The sequence below is a fragment of the Notolepis coatsorum genome (genome assembly GCF_963971535.1).
Source record: "Notolepis coatsorum genome assembly, chromosome: 19".
NCBI classification, from domain to species: domain Eukaryota; kingdom Metazoa; phylum Chordata; class Actinopteri; order Aulopiformes; family Paralepididae; genus Notolepis; species Notolepis coatsorum.
In genome coordinates, this window is record NC_140183.1 from 57,594,608 (window position 1) to 57,606,855 (window position 12,248).

Below are 12,248 nucleotides of genomic sequence, written 5' to 3' on the forward strand. Positions count from 1 at the left end.
ATACAAATCACGAAAAATAACAAATAAACCATAGGCCTAGGTTTATATTATAGTAGCTTACTATACTGGGATGGCTGGTAAAATGTGTAGGCTAATATGAAATTCAAAAACGAAATGAAAATGTAAGCCTAGTAGGCTATTATGAAAATGCAAACTATCAAGTTTGAATATACCCTTTATGATTGGCCTTTTCTAAATTAACCTTATAAAGCTAGACTTCATTAATGAATATCAACCTATTCTTAAATGGCCAAAAATATTAAACTGTAAACAACCTTATATAGTCTCAAGAATGTGCGCACTTGCAATGCAATTGTAGCCTACAACAATACTTCTCTCTGAAAAGTCAATACCTGAGACGTGTAGTCAGTCAACTTGGTGAATGGCATTGCCTATGCAGTTCAATTTCAACGTAGGGAAAACGTCTACTGCTTCTTTAAGATGGATGCTGTGAATCTTACTGATACGTGGAAAGGTTCAGCGGCAGAGTCCTGTACCCACGCCAGCCTCGAGCCGTCTTCTTCCACGAGCTCGCTTGTTTGCCTATGCAGTTCAACTTCAATGTAGGGGAAAGTCTGCTGCTTCTTTAAGATGGATGCTGCGAAATCCTACTGATACGTGGAAAAGTTCAACGGCAGAGTTCTGTACCCGCGCCAACCTCGAGCCGTCTTCTTCCACGAGCTCGCTTGTTTGGCCGTGTGCGCACTGCTGCAGCTCCTTCCCAGCAGAAAGGTTCCCCAGACACGACGATACATCTTCAACTGCAGACAATCCTCTACCCGACGTGATTCACTTCTCATTTGGAGTCCTCAACTCCACAGTCCAGTGTTCTACTGTGCCGCCCATTGGTACACGACGAGGACTCTGAGTTCTTTAATTACAGATGGCTGTTTATTGATGCATATTCTTGAATACAGGCTCGCTGGAGCTAGTTAGCATCATAGCATCGGGTTCATCACCACCGTAGAACTACAATTGCAGGAAATAATAACAGTCAATACTCATACAATTCAGTCAATAGAATTACAAAAACAAAACGAAAAGTGTGAATAAACTTTACGAACCACTTTGGCCTGCTTGCAGCTCAATGGGAGGGGTTTATCTTCAAAACTCTAGTACTTTAGTCTCTTAGCTTTGACAAATAAAGTGCATAAATCTGCTGCACTGTCTTCTTCGACAAGTCTGGACACGTTCCGCCAGATCTGCTCAAACTACGCTGGGTCAGAGCGTGAGACAGGACGTGATACGTCACATGAGATAAAAATAAATATAAAAATAAACATGCGCCCTCTATAGGCGACAGCTGCATTTACAACCTTTGTTACAGACCGTGACAGACCAATGACCTTCAAACCTCAGCAGCCCCAGCCACTTTGTAGAGTACAGTAGTGCACTATAGTATAGTATAGTAAGATAAGATATTCCTTTATTGATCCCCTTGGGGAAATTCAGGCATCATAGCAGCATGGGGGAGGGGGAGGGGAGGTACCGGTACATGTGATAGTAGAAGACATGATACAGGTCATAGAATTATAGTACAGTGGAGAAGTAAAAATTGAAAATTCAATCAATGACTCCATTCTAATTAATTGGTCGGCAATGGTTCATATATACATCATATAATTTTATATTCTGACCATGGTTCAATCACATTTGGGCCCGGACTGGCCATCGGGAGCACCGGGAGTTTTCCTGATGGCCTGGCCTGTGCTGAAAAAGATAAAAAGAATTATATAATATTATTATTATTTTTTTGCAGGCCACATAACTTAGAAGCAGGCCACTTGTTTTGGAACACGAGTTTATGTATGTAAGCACTTATTAAAAGTTTTATATTCAATCAACGGACTGGTTATTAAATCATCAACCGATCCCAAGTTCCACCCTCTTTTCTTGACCCTCCAATCACAACCGTTGCTTTCCTCGATCAAGCTAAGAGAGGGCGGAGCTTGGGATTGGTCAATTCACTTCAAATTCCTAAGCTTAAAAGGTGTTGTAAGTGGTATTTCCTTTGTTAATATAAGTGTTAAATAGCTCTACATTCTGACAGCCATCACTGATATAGATTGTCTGGTCAGTAACATGGGTCTCCCAGTCCCTCCGCTCTGCAGTAAACAGAAAATACATGTTATGGCTCGCCGACAACAAACTATCATTACACATGGGCAAAACAGAGTCCATTCTCTTCGGTTCAAATAACAAACTCAGCAAGACCGACGACTTCTCAGTTACAGTGGGTGACAATATTGTCACAAGGAAAGATGAAATTACCTACCTGGGTTCCATCCTAGAGGCTAATCTTTCCTGTGACAAAATGGCATCCAATGTAATAAAAAAAGTCAATCAACGAACTCGATTCTTGTACCGGATCTCCTCCCTGGTAAACAAGAATACCCTGAAGACTCTGGCAGGAGCACTCATTCAAGGGTACTACGACTATGCGTGCACCTCATGGTACCAAAGCACCTCAAAGGCACTAAAAACCAAATTACAAACATCTCAAAACAAACTAGTCAGACTACTGCTTGACCTGACTCCTAGAACCCACCTCACCCCTGCACACTTTGCCAACCTAGGATGGCTTAGAGTAGACGACAGAGTACAGCAACTTGCAATGGGCCTGGTCTACAAGATACACTACACGACCAAGGTACCCATGTACATGTCAAAATACTTCCCAAAGGTCAGTGAATACCACGATCACAACACCAGAGGGAGCTCCACAAATCATGTAAAACCCAGATTCGGCTCAAACAAGGGACTAAACACGTTTCGCAATTATGCCACAACAATGTGGAACGCCCTACCCAAAGCTGTAAAGGAATGTGAATCACTACCCACCTTCAAAAACACTCTCAAAGAACACCTACGGGAGACTGCAATTCAAAACTGGCCCCTACAAATGTCCTAACCCAGTTGTAAAATAAAGACCAAGCATGGCTTTGTCAGTATTCCAATGTACCCAACCCCCCCCCCCCCCCCCCCCCACCTCCAATGTACAGCCCCACCCAACCCCACCTACCCAACCTCCTCCAATAAACAGTTTCTATGTCAAATGTAGGTCAGTATTCCAATGTACAGTGTGTGTCCCCCCCCTCCAATGTACAGCCCCACCCCACCTACCCAACCTCCCCCAATGCACAGTTTCTATGTCAAATGTATATACACTCTATTTCTGGATTTTTTTTAGTATCACAAACAGTACTGTATTTGAAAATCTGGTATGTCATAAATGTATAGATGTAGCAGTACTGTCTATCTGTATGTCGTGTGTGTCATATGATGAATTGAAAATGGAGGACCCTGATGGAAACAAGACGAAAGTCTTTCTCAGGTCTGCATCCTCTTAACAATTGTATGTATTGAGCTGTACTGTACTGTACCCATTCTGCAATCTGTTAATAAACTTTTCAATCAATTCAATCAATCAATGGTATCCCGTTCCCGCTTTATCCAATCAGGAGAGAGAACCCTAGATATTATTATAATTTTTATTTAATTTTTTTTTTTTACTTATTTGTATTCTTATTTTTATTTGCCAAGCAAAGGAATCTTGGCAAGCCAAATGTACTTCTCTCTCCTGATTGGATACAGTGGGAACAGGATACCAGAAAATTTATTTTCCATTTACTGCAGAGCGGAGGGAGACCCATGTTACTGACCACACAATCTATATCAGTTATGGCTTTTTAACAAAGTAAATACCACTTACAGCACCTTTTAACTGAAGCAGTGGTATAGGTGGTAGGCTATACTGTGGACTCCACCATCCAATGTATTTCAAAGGTAATTAGGCTAATAGATATACTCTCTATACCCAGTGAAATAACTGTGTAATACTCCATACTCCGTATACTTACCTATTCCTCAACTACACAATTGCTTGGAGTCAATCAGATGTGATCGAGAAACAGTCAATGAACACAGTAAACCGGAAAATGTATGTAATTAGTCAAACTTTTATTGCAATTGGTAATTTTTCTTTAATACTACTGTCAATAACAATAGCTATTACTTTATTAAAATATCCAAATGTGTTAATTTGTCGTATGGTAGGGAGGTTCAGACTAAAAACATATAGAATGTACAAAGGTTTACTTTAATTTACAACACAAATAGTGATCTTTGAGGTCTTACTGGTACATACAAGTTGATTCAGAAAATGACCGTACAGGAGGATCAGGCTACGTATTTTCTTGCTACTGCAGTGTCATCACACACGTGATTACAATCAAGATTATTGGTAAGGCTTAAAATTAGGGATGTTCGATATTGGCTTTTTTACCGATATACCGATATTGTCCAACTCTCAATTTCTGATACCGATATCAACCGATACTTGCTTGCCTGGGTAAATACAGGTTAAATAAATGTAAAAAAAAAAAAAAAATGAAGATTTTCGATTGACCGATAATTTCAGATATTACATTTTAATGCCAATATCGGCCAATAATATATAATAATTATTCACGTCATCCCACTGTGATATTTTACATTCAGTAATGTTAAACTTAACAGACCTAAGAATATGTCACTGGAATTTCCCCAAGGGGATCAATAAAGGAATATCTTATCTTATCTTAATACTTATATTTCATAGAGCCGTGGACTGAGGTCATGTTACTGAGGTCTTTGTTCAAAATGGCCGTCAAAGGTGGTGTTTTAAACACATTAAACCATATCTTTCAACCTGAAAACAAAGGAAACAGTGTAATACCATAGTAACTTTCTGTTTAGGATAAATTAGCAATTTGGTAATTTTTTTTACAAGGCATTTAGGTGATCCAAGGCATTTAAATAAATCCAATATTAAGTAGTATTTCTTGAACTTTTGTTCATAATTAAGGCCAAGGCTTAAAAGCTTTGATTCCTCCCCAGGGCTTGAATTGGGTCGGGTTCGTATAAAGAATAATTATTATTATTTTCATAATAAGAATTCTGACTCATAGTGAACGTCACGGTTTCTGTTAATTAATAGTCTGGTAATTAACTCCAGAGTGGACCAAAGTGGCTGAGGTAGCCAGAGCCCTTCAGCACTGCTCGCTGTCCAGTTCAGCACCTCGGACAGTGCCAGCTGACACAGACTCCTGATGGTCTGTGTGCCAGGCCGCCAGCAGAGTGCTCTCTAAGGGATCAAGCAGGCTACCTGTGACTGGTGCTGTCCGAGGTGCTGAACGGAAACTCTGGTGGTCCTGTGCTTTGCCACTGGGAAGTTGGCAGGGCACTCATAAGAACAGAACCAGAACGACAGCCTCAAAAATTCTAATTATATATATTCTGCGTAATAATAATAATAAATTGTGCTCAGGCCCAAAACTGCAGCAGTTTTTCGGCTTGGACAGAACCTACACAGGTTTATGTAGGGTTCATGTAGGGCTCATGTAGGGTTCATGTAAGGTTGGGCCTGATTTTCTGAGGGCAGATCAAAGCTCTACAAGGCACTGAGCTTTTGTTTTCGCAGCTGTATGGGATTTATTTGCATTTCCTTGAAATTAACTGTGAAGTTAACTGTGAAGTCAAGTCACGTTTATTTTCATAAAACATTATCACATGTCCCACTTGTAAAGAACCAGATTTATTTGATGAATAATATTGGAGCAAACATGCAAAGCCTCATCATTATTTGTTAATTCTATAGTAACTTTTAAAACTATGTTTTTGTAAGGAACACTAATGTTAAATTGTCAAATGTATTTATTATATTATCATAATAACATTTTCTTTTTTATATACGTGTCAGTAGATCTGCTGCACTAACAAATTATTTGGAATGTTCTATGTCACAATCACTGCTAAATCTAAAGCCAATAGTAAGTTAACATTTCAACAAAATCTCAATATTATAATCACTGCAGAAAAAGAAGTCTGTACATATCCAACAGTGCACAGAATTTATACAAGCAACATAAGATTCTAAGAAAATAATTTCACTGTACATTTGTAAGAGAAATAAAAGATCTGTCACGTCCTTCAACCAAGGTGCACAAACTGGATCAAGGGATAAGGATTCTGCAACTCTATGGAGGCCGATGGATGTTCTAAAAAATAATGCTCTTCATTCATACAATTAAAACCAACACGTTCATGCCTTCATGTAACCCTGATGAAACGAATCGTATGAATAATTAAGCAATAATACACGAGAACCAGTGGAATATCATGAATATTGCCACGGCTGTGATGCGCCCGCAGACACGAGAGCGAAGCTTGAGTGGCGTAGGCATCACAGAGTGCCAATATTCATGATATCCCACTGGTTAGAGCATATTGCTTTTATACAGCAAGTTGCACCGTCGGGGAAAATATAGGATTAATACTGACTAACACTAGGGTGTTTTATATCGATTTCAGTGAACTTGGCATAGAAATATTGTTCCTAAAGATGTATCGTTGCTATGGAATTTCAAATGGAGTAGGCTATCAACCAGCTTGGCAACACAAACGAATGATGTATTAGTCTAATTTAACGTACCCGTTAACTATAAACGACTGGATAGATATAGAGGACGGGCCTACATCTAACAGTATTCATACTGAACTCATTGAACTGGAACTGTCCGAGGTGCTGATGACTTTTTCGGACTTTCGCTTGCATTTGACTCCTCTATATCTATCCACTTGTTTATAGTTAACGGGTACGTTAAATCAAATGTAACATTGTCCGCGGAGTAGGTCATGTTGACAGTTTCCGTTTGATGAATGGCAGTTGAAACTTTCTACAACATTCTAAAGCCAGCGCAGTGGTATATTCATGGTGATTTAACCGTGAGTGTATTATGAATATACTCACGGCTTAGAACGCTCTCGACTTATCACAATGCAACCTGTTGTATAAAAAAGCATTATTTTTAGAACATCCATCGACCTCCAAAGAGTTGCAGATTTTTTTCTCCACTGCAGTTGTAAGAAACAATTAAGGGACACAATTAACAAAAGATAAAACACTATAATACGGTATACAGTGATGTGGCTGCATTGATACTGTGCCTTTGCATTGAATTGTGCAGAACACAAACGTGATTATCACTATCACAAACATGATATCTGGATTATCACTTGCTGCCGGCTATTAGCTGTAGTTATTTGTGCAGTGAATACACATGTTCAAAAGAACAGTTGTAGAATAAAGACAGAAATGGGGGTGGGATAGGGTTAGCCCTGTTTAGCTTCCTGAGCTGCTGTCGTTGAGGTTATAGACATGCATTTTGGCGACAGAACCAGAGTTTTGCCCCAGGCAGTCTATAGCAGATATGCCAGGGTAATATTTGTTGTGTTGGAATACAGCATTATCTAAAAGATAAAAACAATGGTTGGTGTTTGTTTGTACGTTTCCAAATTGTGTCAACAACATGTTGCCTACTTCGCATAATGTTCAGACTAACATTCAGCTATCGATACGGACAGACACGCTTACGTTGTGGCTGTTGTGCTACAGTACATGGACCCTAATACCAGAGCCGTACCAAAATACTTTTTACTCAAGAAATCTGCTGTTCAGTGAGTGGAGAGAGAGAACTATTGCAGACAGAGTGGAGGTAATGTAACTTAATTATTACTATTGATACGGACGGACACGCTGAAACTGAGTTGTGCTACATGGACCCAAACAGTGCAGACAGAGTGGAGGTAATGTAACGTTAATTACAAACTGTGACTTCTGTGAAATCTTCCCGGACACATGGGCCGGCACTAGGGGTGGAACAATGCATCGATCCTAAAGTGACGATTCAACTGCATCGATTTGAAAATGTATGAATTGATTATAAAAAGAAATTTGTTTAAAAAAAAAAAGTATGTTGATTCTTTATTGACCTATAGTCCATTCATGCTGAGTGAATTGGTTCCCCCAGCCACATTTATGTATAAATTTTTTTGGGGGTAATTAACTGATCGAAAATAAATCTATGGTAATCGCATCGAATCGTGGTCAAATGAAGAGATTTCATGATGCATTGAACCTGATGAATCGTAATCTAATCGAATCGTTGTGGGGTCGAATCGTTACACCCCTAGCCGGCACCAATTATTTCTAGCGGATACCCTGATATATATATACGTATATATGTCTTTTGGGCTGAAAGTAGAGTAAAGAGTAGAGTTTTGGAACTCTAAAGCACTGGTCGCCATTCACTTCAATTGTATTGAAGAAGACTAGGTGGCTAACTTGCTGTGTGTTACAAACTGAAATCAGAATTCTGACTGACATGAGTCAGGTGAGTAGATGCTAAGAATTATGGCTGTGGCAAGGTCCATTGTCAAAATTAATGATATATGACCACTTGCTAATGTAACGTATTCCAGACACACATTACTTGAAGATGGATGTGGAAGTTGGGTGTCAATTTCACAAAGTCCACTGATTTAGGTCATATATTCCTGATCTTTGGTGTTTAATGTCCTTGCATACCATGGTTAGGCTACATCACTCCCATGTCTTTCCGTTGCCAAAACGTGCATCCAACCAACATCGCCATTGTTTCAAAAAGGGTCTATAGCTGAGACGTAGTGGCTAAGTAGAGCATCTCCTGCAGGGAGGCACGGAGGTTCCGGAACAGGGACTCCGCATCCGTCTCCGGGTCAGACTTCCACGCTGTGATGGAGGCCACGATCCTGGCAAAGAAAGGACATTTAGTAGTAGTAGTAGTAGTAGTAGTAGTAGTAGTAGTAGTAGTAGTAGTAGTAGTAGTAGTAGTAGTAGTAGTAGTAGTAGTAGTAGTTTATTCAGTCATCAATATGCACAGTCAATCATTTAACAATATTGGGTGGGGGTGGGGGTATCTCCCAGGCCTTTCTGTGTGGAGTTTGCATGTTCTCCCCGTGCTCGCAAGGGTTTCCCCCCCCCGATAAGATAAACCCAATGGAAAAACATGCACAACAACAAGATCGCTAACGCTGTGGCGTCCTTGACGAAGACGGACAGGAGCACTTGGATTGGTCCCCTGGCGCGGCTCACGTGGCGCCTGTCTGCTCCCGGCTGCCCTTGGGGGGGAAGGACGACGGGATGGGTTAATCGCAGATACGCATTGTATGCATGGTTCGCATGTGTGCCAAATGGTGACCTCGGAGCAGGTCCTAAATTATTATTATTATTATTATTATTATTATTATTATTATTATTATTATTATTATTATTATTATTATTATTATTATTATTATTATTATATTTGATTTTACAGTGACTGAAAAGGTACACAGACTGAAGCATAATGCATTCCTGTCCTATATTCTTAAAGGGGAACTATTTTACTATTTCTTTCACTATTTGGGCACTTTTACACAATTCCTGTGAGTTTATGGAACACCTCTGTAATTATAATTTTTTTTAATTCATTGTTTTGTATTTCTAATCAAGTCCTCAAAAACAGCATTTTTCTACCTCAAGATCTCGAGCCGTTTTGAGGCTGGGCTCCTAAACCACTTTGTGGCCTGGTGGCATCTGCCACAGTATCATGCAGCTGAGTCTCTCTGACATCACAAATCAGCACATTTTCAGATGACTCAGTTCAGTGAGGGTGAATATTGTGAGAGGAGAATTGGAAGAATGCGCCAATATGAGAATTAGAGACATAGATCATATTAATATAAGTCCACATAGCTAGGAAACAATGCTAAACACTGAAAAAGGCCATTTATAAGATAGTTCCCCTTTAACTAAATTAAGACTCCAAAACAGTATTCTAAAAGAAAATTGCAAAAAAAACAGTATTATTCACCCTTGTAGTTTTCAAAAATAGCTTTACAAACCATTTTCTTAAAAACCAAAAGCTAATTACTCATTCTTAACTGTATATCAGCATTGTTCCACAAGTTAACCCCAGAAATACACCTCCTTTTAATCCCTTTCTTAGCTTTTTGAACAGTAAATTCATAAATATCTCTCAAATCATATTTTCTTTCATGTATTGAAAAAAACCTTTGCCCAAAGAAAAGACGTTTACATTATAGGTGACACTTTTTATTCTTATAAATGACCTTTTCCAGTGTTTAGCATTGTTTCCTAGCAATGGGGGTTTGTATCAATGGGGTCTGTGTCTCTAATTCTCATTTTGGCAGATTGCTCCAATTCAGTTGAGACAATATCCTCCACCAGTGAACTAAGCTATTCTGATTTGACTCGCTATCCTACGTAGCACGGAGCTGATCTGCAGTAACGGCCCCTCTATGGTTGTAGCGCAACCATTCGCTCAACAACAGAGCGAGTGAAAATGCCGACAGAGACAGCAGAGAACGAGCGAGAGAGAGAGAGGGAGAGAGATAGATAGAGAGGGGGAGAGAGAGAGAGAGAGAGAGAGAGAGAGAGAGATAGGGAGGGAAAGAGAGAGAGAGAGAGAGATAGAGAGGGGGACACGGAGCAGGAGCTTCTCTCTCTCGGGGAAAACACACACGCATTTACTGCGCCCGTATTCCGATCCGTGCAATAATATTCACAGGGGTATATATTGTCATTTGAAACAAGTTACCAATACATTGTCCCGTGGGATTATGCCCCCCGTGGCAAAATTTATTAGTATCCCCCTCAATCTCTCTATATCTCTCTCTGTCTGCCTCTGTCTGACTGTGGGTGACTATCACTCAAAGCGCTTATGGGCGGAGCCCAGCCCAAAACGGCTTGAAATCTTGAAGTGGAAAAATGCTGCTTTAGAGTACTTGATTAGAAATACAAAACAATGAATTTTTTTGAAAAAAAACTTTACAGATGTGTTCCATAGACTCACAGGAAATAGTGAAAGGAATACAGGAAATAGTGAAAGGAATAGCAAGACATGTCCCCTTTAAGAAACGTGGCAATGCAAGTTTCTTAACACTTTGGATGCCGGCGACGTGTTATTTCGCCCCGCCCGTTGAATGCCGACGACGCTAATTGTCTTTTTTTTATTAGCGATCTGAATTCATATTTCATCAACCGAGTCTCCCGTTGGTACAGCAGCCCCTCTAGGAGCTCTGATGGGAAAATACCGCCCCCTATCGTCTATCCCTGTGTAACTGCAGCCCATTCGATTACACTGGTGGATGTGTGGGGGGGAGCCTGCTGGCGAGCCGTCTGATGAAGAGGGAAGTGATCGCGAGATGGAAAGCAGCCTGGAATATATATTTACAGCAGCCAATAATCAATCAATAAACGCGATCGATATTTGGAATGGCGATCAGGAATTGGAATAATCTTTTTGGAGAACATCTGACCTAAGGTAAGGAGTCTATGTTACCAGTTTTAGGATCATCTAAGCTGTTTTCACTGAGATAACAGCGTATGTGTACCGGTATATGTGTGTGTGTGTGTGTGTGTGTGTGCTGTTGAGGAAATAAGAGAATCGATTTCTCAGCTCGCTTCTATAGCGTGCATAAGTACACATATACTATCGATAATCTAGCGTTTATTTGAAAACGATTCATAAATAGGCCGACAAATGACAACGTGTCTAGTGTATTCGAGAATATTCCAGTAAATTCCGTTTATGAGGGAATCTTTCTATTTTCCTGACATTTTCGAGAAAACTATAGCTTTTCGAAATGCTATAAAACGGAAATGAACCGATTAAAAAAACAATCCGTTTCGACAATGTTGACTGCAAACAAATCATTGATAAGCGACGGGCAGATTAGACACATAGCCATAATTTAAAACATAGATTATGCGTTTTTAACGCTATCATTGAAGTGGATGCTGGCATCCAAGGACATTAAGTAAGGACACGAGGTCATTGTCGCAAAATAATTGACCGACACGGAGGTCTGGAACACAGAGGCGCAGCCGTTCTAAACGCAGTGAAGGTCAATTATTTTGCGACAATGCCCGAGTATTAGCTATACATTATCCCGCTTATTACATGGCTAACTTACTAACAATATACCTAATTCATTTTACACCATCGACAAGACGAGATCAAATGCAGACGCAGTTGTTCTGTTCTGTGGCTCCGCTGTCATCGCCGGCAGCCGGCAGGTGTGTGGTCTGATTGCACTAACGTAGTGCAGCTGTGCATAATGGTAATGCTTAGCTTTCGTGACTGCGACCAAAATGCTTGATTGTGATTGGTCAATAGCGCTCTGTTACCCGTATCAGCAGTCATTATTGCGCTTTGCCCATGACAGTGGTCAGTTATCGAGAAATAATTGACCGCTGTCAGGGGCAACCGAGCGCTACCAATCACAATCAAGCATTTTGGCGAATGTTAAAACGCCATGTAATAATCAACGTTAATCAAAGGCACTGAAAGTGTTAAAGGTCCCCTCCACTCAAAAATATGTTT

At 40.1% G+C, this 12,248-nt stretch overlaps 1 protein-coding gene across 2 annotated transcripts in view; it reads right to left on the reverse strand.

The window, feature by feature from the left end:
• Nucleotides 1-5,877: 5,877 nt before the first annotated feature.
• LOC311246133 (peroxisomal carnitine O-octanoyltransferase-like) overlaps nt 5,878-12,248 on the reverse strand; it is a 43,177-nt gene continuing 36,806 nt past the window's right edge. For both annotated transcript variants that reach the window (XM_084336240.1, XM_084336239.1), the window contains one exon: nt 5,878-8,610. In XM_084336240.1, the coding sequence (XP_084192366.1) occupies nt 8,490-8,610 (121 nt within the window). In that variant the 3' untranslated portion in view covers nt 5,878-8,489. The remainder of the gene's footprint in view (nt 8,611-12,248) is intronic.